The 15,139-nt window shown below is 43.8% G+C and overlaps 1 protein-coding gene across 3 annotated transcripts in view; it reads right to left on the bottom strand.

The window, feature by feature from the left end:
- Window positions 1-670: 670 nt before the first annotated feature.
- nyap2a (neuronal tyrosine-phosphorylated phosphoinositide-3-kinase adaptor 2a) overlaps window positions 671-15,139 on the bottom strand; it is a 142,895-nt gene continuing 128,426 nt past the window's right edge. For all 3 annotated transcript variants that reach the window (XM_080186491.1, XM_080186492.1, XM_080186493.1), the window contains one exon: window positions 671-1,319. In XM_080186491.1, coding sequence (XP_080042617.1) covers window positions 1,086-1,319 — 234 coding nt within the window. In that variant the 3' untranslated portion in view covers window positions 671-1,085. The remainder of the gene's footprint in view (window positions 1,320-15,139) is intronic.

Here is a 15,139-nt window from a genome sequence, read left to right as displayed (position 1 = left end):
GGCCACCATGGGCTACATAAATATACCTTGCGGCCTGGGCGATCCTAGGGGCATTGGAGTGCAGACCAGGAAAATCTCTCCTATGTTATTCTGTTGAGTTATAAACAATGAAAAACTAATCCTGACCGTTTGGTATTCTGAAACTTTGATCCTCAATGCTCTGAGCATTGATAAAAGTTTTTCTTTTAAAAACCCCACTTGTCAATTACTGCGGTTCGCACGGGGGGCCTGTGGGTTGGTAAGGGAATGGGGGTGGGGGGTTGCTGGGGCTTTGTAGTGGACAATGACAATACAGACCACCAAGCTCTGCTGGTGTTTGCATAGGAAAGCAAGTGGTCCTCCCTTTGAGAGAAGTCTGCAGGGCAGAACAGAACCCTGTTGAGATTTATCAGTGACTGGAGATGCAAATTTTTGTGTGTGTTCTCCCGCAGGCTGAGTGTCATCTCCCCTTGTTTCAGGAACAGGTTAGAAAAGTGCTCGTGGAACTGAATATTCGGAATAGGACGAGAAGGTTTTATCCAGCGTTCCATGTGCAGCAGAATTGTAAGTCTGTCAATGGGATTTATAATTTTGCTGCACATAACACAGAGATTTCGCCCCCCCCCCCCCCCCCCAACTTCTCCCCCTTGGGTGGTCAAGAATAGAGCTGCTCTCTGCCACCCAACTCCTGCCATGCCTTCCTCTGATTGATTGCAATTCCTTGAAAGCTGACCATAAAAGTAATTATATTTAAATCCATTCACGTAACAGCACAGCTGTTTAATGATTATTGTTCTAACAGTGTCACTTTAAAACGTTTCATTACAGTGCTTCTAGGAGGCAGCAAAGACTTCTGCCGCTGCCGCAGTTGACCTGCCGGTGATCGGTTCAGCCTCTGTCGTGTGACAAGTTGGCTCCAGTCACAGTGAACCATGGTCTTCTCAAGGCAACGGGATCGTGGAGCTGAATTAATCGAGTGCCCAGGTGGGCAGACCAATGTGGATATCAGAGGTCACAACAGTCATCTAGGAAGTGACCCTTCGAGGGTGCCTGTAATGGTCAGGGGTCACAACCTTGGGGGAAGCATGCTTCACAGAGGACTTTTGTCAAATTGCAGTGTCCCAAAGAACAGTTTGCTGTTTTGTGCAGGGGGGTGCCGTCAGCTTCAGGCTCTTTGTCACGCTATTCTTCCTCCAGCTTGGTAGGATGGGCATGCTGTCCTGTTTACAAAGGCCTTTATCTGGCTTCTGCCGCGACTTGATCTCCTTGCACAGGCATCGCTTCTTCTCAATCATTTCAAGTATTGTGTTGTCTCCGTAGAACCACTGCTGAGACAATGCCTGGTTTGAAAGAAAGAAAGGGAAAGGGCAAGAGAAAAACAAAAGGCATAAATCCTGCTGCTGGATTCTGGGGTTAATGGCAAAGAATTCTCCCTCTTTCTTTCTGGCCATTTTTCATTTGACATCAGTGTTCAGATCAATAACAGATACGGTTCAGCATTACCGGGGCAGCAAAATGCTCAGTTACTGCTGATTCATCAGATAGTTGCCATGAAACAAAACCAGTTAGTGTTAACTGAGATGACCTTGAATGTTTATCCTTTGTTCATTAAGACGCACATTACTGCTGTTGTTACAACTCTGTGGCGTTCTTGTTTATTCAGGAGGGTAAACTGTTTCCCGTAATCAATAGACTCTATCATGTTAGAAGCCTGGTAAATGTTTATTATTGCCGGTATATGTTAATGAAGCAATTTAACAAAGATTTCAAATGTAATTAGACCCTTTCTTCCCCCATCATAGCAAACCGGAGTGCTTTGCCTGATCCACTGTTTTAATACCAGTTCCCTGAAAAGAAGGCACAGCCATAAGGACCCCTGCTCTCTCTCAGTGACAGGACTGCATTCCAGTGGGTGGACACAGTAAAAGGTCTGACAACACCAGGTTTAAGTCCAACCGATTTATTTGATAGTAAACTCACTAGCTTTCGGGTTAGTCCCTTTGTCAGGTGAATGGAGAGTTCTGGCCTCAGACAGAGCATATAAAGCACAGACAGTTTACAGATTACTGATTAGAATGCGAATCTTTAAATGTGTATTGTCTCCAGACAGTACAGTAAGTGAGGTTTTGCAAACCCAAGCAAGTCATGGGGGTTACAGATAGTGCAACATGAACCCAAGATCCTTGTTGAGACCGTCCTCATGTGTGCGGAACTTGGCTATCAGTCTGTGCTCAGCGACTCTGCGCTGTCGTGTGTCGTGAAGGCCGCCTTGGAGAATGCTTACCCATCAGCCTTATGAGGACACATCCGCACACATGAGGATGGTCTCAACAAGGATCTTGGGTTCATGTTGCACTATCTGTAACCCCCGTGACTTGCCTGGGTTTGCAAAACCTCACTTACTGTACTGTCTGGAGACAATGCACATCTCTTTAACCTGTGATCAGTGCTCCTTCCACTCACATTGTCAGCCACTTTAAGACTTGAACAGCAGGTTAGGTGTAAAGATTCACATTCTAATCAGTAATCTGTAAACTGTCTGTGCTTTATATGCTCTGTCTGGGGCCAGAACTCTCCATTCACCTGACGAAGGGACTAACCCGAAAGCTAGTGAGTTTACTATCAAATAAATCGGTTGGACTTAAACCTGGTGTTGTCAGACTTTTTGCTGTGTTTACCCCAGTCCAACACCGGCACATCCACATCCAGTGGGTGGGTCAGATGAGGGCTAAGTACATGCAGTGAATCATGACAAGTGCATGCTAAGTGCAATATCATGAGATGCAGCCAAAAATCATGTCAGATATGATGAGCAGGTGCCTGACACAAGCACAGGGAAACTCCTAATAAATCCATGTACTAGATAAATACATGCAGTGTATCATGCCAAATGCATGCCAAACCAATTCTATTTCATGTGCACTGGAACTTGGCGAGTTTTGGCGGACATCTCACACTGAAGTCTGGAAGAACCTAGTGGTGTAAAAGTTCAAGTCAAATATTAACTTCATTGTTACCGATACGTTGCAGACAAAATGGTTTACCGAAATTTGTACAGCATGACCCCTTAGGGAAATCACAGTCTCCGGGTGAAGGACTCTTTAGCCTCATTCAGATCTGACCATGTCTGACCCTGAACACACAGTTGGCAGAATAAGGACAATTACTAACTGGGCATCGAAAGTACATTCATACCTGTTCAGGATGACCCTTCTCCAACAAACGTGGAAATGTGGAGAGGTGCCCAGAGAGCTCCCATATAAAAAGCACATTATGAGGTATCATGGGGGAAAGAGCTACATAATGGGTGTGGCTTTAAAAACATGGCTGCATGTTTGTTTGTGGCAAAGCAGAAAAGAAACATTAAAATAGGTGGAAAATAATATCTTTTCATTCATTCGTGGGACTTGGGCATCGCTGGCTGGCCAGCATTTATTGCCCAAGGGCAGTTAAAAGTCAATCTCATTGCAGCTCTGTAGCCAGAAATGGTAAAGATGGCAGATTTCATTCCCTAAAGGGCATCAGTGATTGGGTTTTCTGACAATGGTTTCATGATTAGATTTTTAATTCCAGATATTTTTCATTGAATTCAAATTTCACCACTTGCTGTGATAGGATTTGAACCCGGGTCCACAAAACATTAGCAAGTTTCTGGAGTAATAGTCTTGTGATAACGTTACTAAACCGTGACCATTAGATTGCGACCCCTCACGACAAGTCCATACAAATCAAGGCACTTTAAAAGCAAAGTCTCAACATGAAAAGTGTCCTTGCAGCAACCACCTTACATGGGCTGTGGGCAAATGAGTTACTGCATTTTGGAATGTAGGTGCTGGCCCTGGTTTACATATTTTAAGACGCACAAAACTAACATGACAAGCACAGGATCTTAGTACCGCAGATATTTACTGCTGGGTTCACAGTACATTCAGCTAACAGCGCTCAACCATTTGAGAATGGAGGCATCTGGTGCACACCAGAGGCTGAAGTTTGTATTATTGGCCTGAATTTTACACTCCCTCACCGGCTGTGGGTGTGAGTGTGGGTATTGGGGTGGGGGGGGGGGGGGGGGTGGGGGGGTGCGTGGGTGTGGTGGTGGTGGTGGGATGTGAAATTGCGGGTTTGGAATTCCCTTTGGGAAACACAGCAAGGTTGGGAACAGGCAAGGCTTCGGATGGGAAGCCCGCCTTTGCCCAAAGTAAAACCCTTAGGTGGCCAATGAATGCCACCAAGGGGTTTCTCCCTGCCCAGCCTCAATTTATAGACTGGCATTCAACCTCTGTGCGGGGGGAAGGCTGGAAAGAATCAAAATTAGATCCCAGGCAGGGTGGGGAAGGGGGAGGAGGCCGTTTGGGGGGGGTTAGTGAGGGGGGGGAGGGGAGCAGGGGGAGGGGAGAATGGCAATTGTCTACACCAGAATTCTCCTTCTGGGGGGACGCCTACCCCTTATGGCCCTGTGACCTCTGGACCTCCCTCCATCCTTGGCCTCTCTCCCAAGACCTCAATCACCCCTTCACAACTCTCTCCAGGCCTTTCACCCCGCGCGTTCCCATCCCCTACCCTGGGATCTTTCCATTTACCTGCTCCTCCAGGTCTGGCAATGAAGCACGGGTTCATGTAGTTCCTCTTCTGTCCACTGCAAGGACTGGACAGCTGTTGGCCAATCTGATTGGCCGGCAGCTCTTGAAGGTGCCGACTCTTGGGTACAACAAGGTTAATCCAAAAAGGATCCCTTCCTTCACAGATACCTTTTCTCTGTGCAATTATTTATGTTTTAAACGGGGTCAATTTAACCAATTTAGCCAATTTTTCAGTTACATAAAGAGTGAATTTATTAGTTTAAAGTTTAATTATTTACGTCACAAGTTGGCTTACATTAACACTGCAATGAAGTTAGTGTGAAAATCCCCTAATCACCACACTTGGCATGTGTTCGGGTACACTGAAAGAAAATTTAGTACAGCCAAAGCATCCAACCAGCACGTGTTTCAGACTGCAGGAGGAAACCCATACAGACACGGGGAGAATGTGCAAACTCCACACAGACAGTGACCCAAGCTGGGAAGCAAAGTCCCTGGCACTGTGAGGCAGCAGTGCTAACCACTGTGACACTGTGCCATCTAAATTAAGGTGCGTGGAAATTTCTTTTCTCTGGAATTCTCTGTCCCAAAGGGTGGTGGAGACTGGATCATTCAAAGTTTTTAAAGTGGAGATAGATAAATATTTGATAGATCGAGGGATAGAGAGCTAAGGGGAAATGAGTTCAGGCTGTCATTGATCAGCTATGATAGTATTGAATGGTGGGGCAGGCTTGAAGGGCCTGAGGACCTACTCCTGCTGCTACTTCTTGCATTTTGTGTGTTCCTGCATTTTATTTCTTGCCTCCTAAACATTATTTGCTCATTCTTATCACCCAATTCTGTCACCCCGTTTTCCTCACTTCTCAGTCTCTGCCCCAGTCTTTCTGTTACCCACTCTTTGCTCTCTTTGCATGTTTTGTGTCCTCTCCTCCTTGCTTCCTGACTCTCCCAGTTGCACTCGCCCTCTCTCCAAGTCTTACTTGGTCTTCAGTTGATGAAGAGTTCCATTTCCATCTTGGATGGCAGCATCTATATCTGCTCCTTAAAACAGGTGAGGCAGTTCCAGATAGGTTGTTTTTTGTGCAATATTGTAGAGTTTAGATATTCCAGTAAATGTCATATTTATTTTTCAGTTGTGATCTATGGCTTATGAGTCTGAAACGTGTCTATTTATGATGACCTTGCAGGCGTACTGTAAATATCAGCATATTTTATGCAACAAAATTATAAACAACTTGCTCATATACTTGCTCTTTCCACAAAAGCGTCTGTGCTTTGTTTACACCATACATGTGGATGACAGAAATCAGCTGCTATGGAGATTCCCTATGGGCTACATCTAGGAAAGAATAGAAGTGGCAGGATATGTGTACAGACTGACCACAGTTAATGATACTCTGCTCTCTGTAAGAACTACAGAACAGAACGTTAAAGGACAGTGCAACAGGGGGAAGAAGTGAAAGTCAGTTGTTTGGTCTCGGAGACACACTTGGAATGCCAATGATCCAAACTGCCTGAAGGTTACTCAGCAAAGGTCAAAGGCCAGGCTGAACAAGTCCCCAAATTCTGCCCCGGTGAAAACAAGCTTCAGAAATGGCTGTTTAAAATGCGTTAGAATCGCTAAGCAGAGGTCACATTGCCGCAGAAATTCCAAATCTACACGCGTATCAAAACAACTTGGGCTTTTAAAATGATGGATTATTTTGTATGTGAGGGATGACTGTAGTAAACAACGAGGACTGTAAAATATGACTTCCCACAGCTTGCTGCTGGCAGTTAACACTTTGAGTATCATGGACATGTTTTCCCTTCACGGCGAGAGCTGGCTCTGAAGATTGTGTTTAGCGCCTCTCAAATCAGGCGTAGCTGGGAAACTTGCAAAACAAGTCCAATGATAACAGACACTTTACGGACCAACAAAAAGGCCAATAAAACAATTTGAATAAGTAATTCTTTTCCCCAGTTATTTCGAGGTCACCATTTATCACTGCACTTGGACAGCTTGTACTCCACATTAGAATTTAGGATTATTGGCTCTGAACCACAAAGCTTAAAGTTTAGTTATCACAAGTAGGCTTACATTAACACTGCATTGAAGTTACTGTGAAAATCCCCTAGTTGCCACACTCCGGCACCTGTTCGGGTAACTGAGGGAGAATTTAACATGACCGATGCACCTACCCAGCACATCTTTTGGACTGTGGGAGGAAACTGGAGCACCCGGAGGAAACCCACACAGATATGCGGAGAACCTGTGAACTCTGCACAGCGACCCAACCTGGGAATTGAACTTGGGTCCCTGACGCTGTGAGGAAGCAGTGCTGACTACTATGTCACTATACAAGAGAGGCTCTGCACTGCCCTAGAGGGAAATTTTGAGGGGAGAAAATCATCAATTTTGCTTAAAATATAGGTCGGTGAAGGCAAAGTGGTTTGTTTGTGAAGCCACTTGAAGCAAGCTGCCTGGATACACTGTGGAGTGCCTGATTGCAAATCAGTCTGATGATCATCACTCTTATCGTAAACTTCCGGCAAAATACTTGAAATTTAAAAGAAAAATATTTGCAAGTTCCTTTGAACCATTCTTGCAAAGAACACAACAGTGACAGGATTCTTTCACAGTGAAAGGAGTTGTATACCGTCTCCAGAAGATAAATACAAGAGATGTGCAAAATTAGCTTCTTGTTTTACAGAGCAGCACAGTTAGCGCTGCTGCCTCACAGTGCCAGGGACCTGGGTTTGATTCTGTGCTTGGGTCACTGTGCAGAATCTATATGTACTTCCCGGGTCTGTGCAGGTTTCCTCCCACACACCAAAGACGTGCTGGTGAGCTGTAATGGCCATGCTAAATTCTCCCTCAGTGTACCCGAACTGGAGTGTGGTGACTAGGGGATTTTCACAGTAACTTCATTGCAGTGTTAGTGTGAGCCTACTTGTGACACTAACTTTAAATTTAAACAACAAGTCCAGGATGCTGCATCCTCATCATGGTAATATTGTAAAGTCAAGTTTATCTATAAGCCACAAGTATGGCAAACATTAACACTGCAGTGGAGTTACTGTGAAATCCCCCCAGCCGCCACACTCTGGCGCCTGTTTGGGTCAATACACCTAACCAGCTCACCTTTCAGACTGTGGGACGAAACCAGAGCACCCGGAGAAAATCCACACAGACAAGGGCAAAACAGGCAGACTTGGCACAGACAGCAACCCGAGCTGGAAATTGAGCCCGGGTCTCTGGCGCTGTGAAGTAGCAGTGCGAACTACTGTGCCACCGTGCAGGTGGAAATATTTACAAGGTAGTTGTCCTTTTCCTATGCTTTTGTGCTTGTGTATGCACAGTATATAGAGGATACTGAATCTACAGTAACTATAGATAACACAATGTGTCGTGATACTGACACACATAGTCTGTACAAACTGTCATGTAACTAATTTCAAAATATATCTAAGGTGCTACTTGTTTTTCTGTCCACATTGGGAAGAGATGAGGAAAGTTGGAAAAAAACTGTACTTTCTTTGAAATGAAAATAATAATAAAACATTCATAATACTTGATGAGAGATTCGTAGCATTATCTGTTGAAACTAAGAGGTTCTTATCTTTCTCTGACAACCGGTAATGAAGCTATCAGGTTGAAGTATTTTTTTGTAAAATTAAAGCGGAACTTGCTTATTTGCCAAGAAATAGATTCTGTGCAATTAAGATACTGACTTTGCTTGCTCCACAACACAAAATGCCCAGCATCTGATACGATAAACATTTCAAAGTTTGGAAGAATGCAGTTGATCACTGTCATGATGTGGAGGGAAATGATTATAGGAACATTTACTGACACCTAGTGGCAATAAAGGGAACTTTGTTCGCTGTCTGCTGGAGGGCACATAATAAACATTGTTCACACTGGCAAAAGCAAATTTTGACCTGTTTTTTTGCTGGTGAGCCAAGATATGTTCCTCATCTAAATTCTAAACCAATGATTATGGTCACAGACCATTACCGGTCTTTATGGTCGCCAACATGCAAAGGAATACAATTTTGTAGAAAATAATTGCCTCAACAAATATCTGCACTAAGCAAGCAGCAGGTGAAAGTTTTTCAATCCATTTGGCCGTGTGACGCTATATTGAAATCTGTGGGGTTTTAAGGTTATGGAATCAATCAACCTTGGCATGCTTTTCATTGCCCTGATTAGGTATATAATTAGAATCATAGAATCCCTACATTACAGAAGAGGCCATTCGGCCCATCAAGTCTGTACTGACCACAATCCTACCCAGGGCCTATTCCCATAACCCTGCACATTTACCTTGCCAATTCTCCTGATACTAGGGTCAATTTAGCATGGCCAGCTAACCAGCACATCTTTGGACTATGGGAAGAAACCAGAGCACCCGGAGGAAACCCACACAGACACAGGGAGAATGTGTAAACTCCACACAGACAGTTACCCGAGGTTGGAATTGAACCTGGGTCTCTGGCGCTGTGAGGCAGCAGTGCTAACCGCTGTGCCACCGTGCTGCCTTTACTTTAAAAAGTCTGCTATTTCATTGACCAAGAAAGCCAGCGGTAAAACACACAGCAAATGGATGTATGCCAAAAGCAACCTTGTTTCAGGTTGATCAAGAATTATATGATTAATGGTCACAATGGACTCTCCTGGGTGTCACAAATGGAAGATGATGCAAGGTTCTGATTCAAGCAAGGTTTCCTAACTCTCACTCCACATGCTAGATCATCACAGAGTTCTTGTACTCATCATTTCATTTGCACTTTGTCACCTATTCTGGCATAGAATTTACTAGAATGTCCTTGATACTCATTAAAACTGCTAAGAAAAATCATGTCAATGGTAATTTGTATTTATTTGAAAGACAGAGGAATAATATAGTTAAAGTTTATTTATTAGTCACAAGTAGACTTACATCAACACTGCAATGACATTACTGTGAAAATCCCCTATGCTGAAGATTGAAGTGTTTACGTGATTTTTCTTGCCCATTTAAAATAAAATAAAGACTTGAATTTATGCAGTGCCTCTCATGATTCAGGCTGAACTTTCCCATCCTGCCCGCCATGGGAATCGTAGCAGGCAGGACACGGACCATGCTAAAGCCTGTTGACCTCGGGTGGGATCTTGGGGTGAGCGCAGCCAGAAAATCCTTACTAAAGGGTGTCTGAAGTGTAGTCAGTATTGATAGCAGAATCTCAGTTTGATTTATAGATGTTCATAGGCGCTATATTGATTGTAGCAATTAAAATTATATTTTCTCTAAAGGCTATTTTAACAATCAATTATAATTATTTAATATTAATGACCTGAAACTGGATTTAACACAATTTAAAAATTTTGCTACATTAGATATAAATGCAATACAGAATCTACAGTGGCATGGTAGCACGGTGATTAGCACTGCTGCTTCACAGCACCAGGGATCTGGGATTGATTCCCAGCTTGGGTCACTGTCTGTGTGGAGTCTGCACGTTCTCCCCGTGTCTGCGTGGGTTTCCTCTGGGTGCTCCAGTTTTCTCTGAAAGACACACTGGTTAAGTGCATTGACCCAAACAGATTGTGGCGACTAGGGGAATTTCACAGTTACTTAATTGCAGTGTTAATGTATGTCTTACTTGTGACTAATAAATAGACTTTTTTTACACTGCAGAAGAAGTCCATTTGGCTCATCGAGCCTGCACCGCCAACAATTCCACCCAGGCTGTATCCCTGTATCTACCCTGCTATCCACGTGTTTACCCTACTTATCACCCTGACACTCAGGGGCAATTTAGCGTGGCCAATCCACCTAACCCGCACATCTTTGGATTGTGGGAGAAAAACTGAGCACCTGGAGGAAACCCATGCAGACACGGGGAGAATGTGCAGACTCCACACAGGCAGTCACCAGAGGCTGGAAATGCACACGGGTCCCTGATATTGTGCGGCAGCAGTGCTAACCAGTATGCCACTGTATCACTCAAATGCCAGTGAAAGGCATTAGGACAACATGCAACTAACCCTATTTCTAAAGTTGCAGATTCCCCAGCAAGGGCTGAGATATACAACAAACAGCTAAACTGAGAGCTGTCTCAGGGAGGACACAGAAACACAGAAAGATAGGAGCATGTGGCCCTTTGAGCTTGCTCCACCATTCATTACGATCACGGCTGAGCACCCAACTCAATAGCCTAATCCTGCTTTCCCCCCATAACCTTTGATACTATTCGTCCCAAGTGCCACACCTAGCCAACTCTTGAATACATTCAATGTTTTGGCATCAACTACTTCCTGTGGTAATGAATTCCACAGGCTCACCAGTCTTTGGGTGAAGAAATGTCTCCTCACCTCCATCCTAAATTGTTTACCCTGAATCCTCAGACTGTGACCCCTGGTTCTGGACTCCCCCACCATCGGGAATATCCTCCCTGCATCTACCCTGTCTGGTCCTGTTAGAATTTTATAAGTCTCTGTGAGATCCCCCCTCATTCTCCAGCGAAAACAATCCCAACCTAATCAATCTCTCCTCGTATATCAGTCCCTGGTAAACCTTCGCTGCACTCCTTCAAGAGCAAGAACATCCTTCCTCAGAAAAGGAGCCCAAAACTGCACACAACACTCTAGGTGTGGCCTCACCAAGACCCTGCATAATTGCAACAACACATCCCTGCTCCTGTACTCGAAACCTCTCACAACGGAGGCCAACATGCCATTTCTTTATAAAGTCTGCCGCTTTCCCTCAGTGACTGGTGCACAAGCACACCCAGGTCCTGCTGCGCACTCTCCTCTGCCAACTTACAGCCTTCCAAGTCGTAATTTGTCTTCTTGTTTTTGCTTTTTGTTTTTTTTTAAATCCGACATTACAGGGATCAACTGACAGTGCTGAGAGGAGGAGAAAAAAATATGACCCATTCGATAAAGAAGTTACTGAGTAGTGAAATGAAGAAACAGTTAATGCAGGTGTAATGCTGGCTTTGCTCTGGCACTAATCTAAAGATAGATCGTTGACAGAGATTAATTTTGATATTACTCTCACACTCTTCTAAGGAGGTGATGTGTGTCTCGAGGAGAAGCTGCTAATATAGAACCAAGCGCAGGCTTTACACTGAAGCTGTCACTGCGAAAATCCCACTCAAACATTCCAATCTGGAATTCCAGCAAAGGTTTGAAGCAATTTTCATGAGGTTGCCACTTTTGTGTCTGATATTGATTTACATTAGCCACAGTGAAATGAAAACATTCCGTCAAACTAAATATTTTTGCCTCTTAGGACGATTGAAAATAACATATCACGCTTTGAATTGTCATAGATTGTGACACAAGGTGCTACTTGTAATTAATATTAACACTGTGCATATTGGCACTGTGGTTAGCACTGCTGCCTCACAGCACTCTGGACCCAGGTTCAATTTGCAGGTTGGGTCACTGTCTGTGTGGGCTTCCTCTGGGTGCTCCGGTTTCCTCTCACAGTCCAAAAGACATGCTAGTTAGGTGCGTTGGCCATGCTAAATTCTCCCTCAGTGTACCCAAACAGGCCACGGAGTGTAGCGGCTAGGGGATTTTCACAGTAACTTCATTGCAGTGTTAATATAAGCTGATTTGTGACGGATAAATAAACTTTAATTTTTATTCTGCAATATAAAAGCTCCCTCTATTGGACAACACAAGAATGCACAAAGGAAAGGTGGCATGTTGTGAAAAGGAGGAATTTTTGGAGGCTTGATTCAGTTCCAGTTATGATTAGTAGCTGTTCATTCATTACGTGGAAGGTGAGATGGAAGTACAACTATACACAGTTTGCTAGGAAAAAAAAATCTGAAAGAGAAGAATATGCAAAACAGGATAGTTATTTGAGAGAGGGAGCGGCCTCAGCAGAGCAGATAAGGAAAAACTGTTCCCGCTTGTAAGAGAGTCAAGAGTGAGAGGGCACAGATTTAAAGTGGCTTCCAAAAGAAGCAAATATGGTTTGGACCTGGAACGCACAGCCTGGAAGTGTGGTTGAATTGAGGCATTCAAAAGGGCATTAGATGATTGCTTGAAGAGAAACAGAGTTTTTTTATTAGTGTCACAATTAGGCTTATATTAACACTGCAATGAAGCTACTGTGAAAATCCTCTAGTCGCCACACTCCAGCGCCTGTTCCTATACAACTGTGGGAGAATTTAGTGTGGCCAATGCATCCAACCAGCACGTCTCCAAATTATGGGTGCAAACTGGAGAACCCGGAGTTTGCACATTCTCCCCATGCAGACACAGGGAGAATGCGCAAATTCCACACAGGCAGTGATCTGAGGCCGGAACTGAACCCGAGTCCCTGGCCCTGTGAGGCAGCCGTGTTAACCACTGTGCCGCCCCAATGTGGAGAGGCACGGGGAAGAGTCAGGGGAATGGCACTAAGTCAATATGCTCAGACATGATGGGCTGATTGGCCCCTTGTATTCCATAGGAATTCTGTGATTCTGATTAATGCGATGTAGCTTAGTTGATTGGCTAGCTGATTAGCAATGCAGAGTGACACCAACATCATGGGTTCAATTCCTGTACTGGCTGAGGTTATTCCTAAAGACCTATCTTCTCAAACTTGCACGTTGCCTGAGGAGTGGTGATCCTCAGGTTAAATCATCGCCAATCAGCTCTCTCGCTCAAAAGGGGGAGCAGCCCAGTCATCTGAGACTAAGACGACTTTTCTTTTACATCCAAAGAGTTGAATTTTGATTCATTAGTTAATCATCAGTATACAGTCCAGTGTTTACAGTTTTTAAGAGGTTGATCTTTTTAACACAAGGAAGACCAATTCTCAGGAACGACATGATCAGATGCCTAGGAGTCTTTTGTTCCAAGGTGACTGCACAACAAGTGTTTGTCAAACTACCTTATAGTGCTTATTAAAAAAAAGGAATGCTCGAAGTACCTCCCCAGGAGGAGAGGTAGACTAAGCAGCAGAATATTTAGGGAGTTAGCTGAGGGAACAATCAAAGAAGTAGGAAGTTTGTAATGCTAGGAAGGGAAGTCATAAGGTGAAGAGGTTTAAAGTGTGCAAGGCTAAAATGACTGCAAGTTTACCGTTAAAATATTGAGAGCATATAATGTACATACACAGCTCACAAAGAGAGTACTGGCAAGTATTACTGGGAGGAGAGTGTGGAATGTTCCACAAGAGGTCCTCCTAGACATATTTGTAAATAAGTAAAAGCACTTTGAATCTGATGCATCACGGGGGATGTGGAGCGAATGGGGGTCAGTAAAGACAAAGTGATAACTGAGCAAGCATTGCACAGGACAGAATGTGTGTTCTAGACATTTGGACAAGTCACACTTGCATGGTGAGGAATTTAAGTGGCCTACGAGGGAGGTGTTTGTAAATGGTTCAGATATAGGTATGTGCTAATGGATTGAATATAGAAGCATTGATCAGGATAAAACAGAACTCTGCATTTGTGCACTGTCTCGATCTGTCTGAATAACTAGTGAGGTATGGAGATGGGAAGCAAGGGGTGCTAGGAATGCTTGACAGGAGTAAATTGAAATGACAAACATATGATACTGAATTTTATGACTTGTGATTTAAGTTATAAAGAAGTAACCACACATAGGGCTCCTTGTTTTCTCTCTTCCCAAAGAAAACCTTGCTGGAACCTTTATCATTAAGACAGTGTCATTCTATGTCTAAACAAAACTACTGATTCATTTCCAGATCTCTTCCAGGAAGTCTATCTTTGTGGTGGTTGCAAATACAGATTCTGATAATGTGGGAGAAAAAGTGGGTCTGTGTCTTGCCTTGGGCCTCACAAAGATCAGATTTCTCTCAACAGACTGTAAAACAAATTTGTTTCCTAAGTGACAAGGGGATTTGGAAATCTCACAGGAGAGAATTAGTGAGACCGCTTTTTAATAACACATCTTCTAATTCAGATGAAAATTATGGCAGAAAACAGGAAACACCAAACTTGCATCAATCTTGCAAAACTGACAGATTGCAGCTTGCCACTGGAATCCAGCCTAGACTTTTCATTCCAACAGACTGTCCCTGGGATCTATTGCCTCAATTTTACACACAGGCCTTTTTTTTTCTGTTGTTTTACTGTCTCTGTGTGGCATTTGTGGCCACATCAGCACACAACTGACAGCTGGGTAAACACATGCAGAACATGATAAGCAGAAGCTGCTCATACTCACTGGCAGAACTTCAGTGAGAAAGATCCAACTTTCAGTTAGCAAGTGGACTAAAGCAATTGATGATCGCAATCCCTTTGTTAGGTGAGCTAAAACAAAGCTGAAATATATAAACTTGCCAAAATGTCAACGTATACAAAACTCCAAATCTCCTCCTACACCTAGTGGTGCACTAAAGTAGACTTTAGCTTGTTTCTATCACTAGTAATTCTTGGTACAGGTCACCAGTCTATTGCTAGAGACTGATAGCTTGAGGAGCGCCATTCCACATCAAATGCTGCTGAGCAGCATTCTTTGCTGTGTAATGACCTTAAACAGGTCCATAAGGTTTGCCTCTTAGAGTATGAGCTCCCTGATTGAGGCAATGATTGTCTGTCCAATCTCACCTGTGTATATGATGAGGAGTGTCAGGGCT

The sequence above is a fragment of the Carcharhinus amblyrhynchos genome, chromosome 3 (assembly GCF_965287045.1).
Source record: "Carcharhinus amblyrhynchos chromosome 3, sCarAmb.v2.hapA, whole genome shotgun sequence".
Classification (NCBI taxonomy): Eukaryota; Metazoa; Chordata; class Chondrichthyes; order Carcharhiniformes; family Carcharhinidae; genus Carcharhinus; species Carcharhinus amblyrhynchos.
This window is presented reverse-complemented; position numbering and strand designations above follow the sequence as displayed.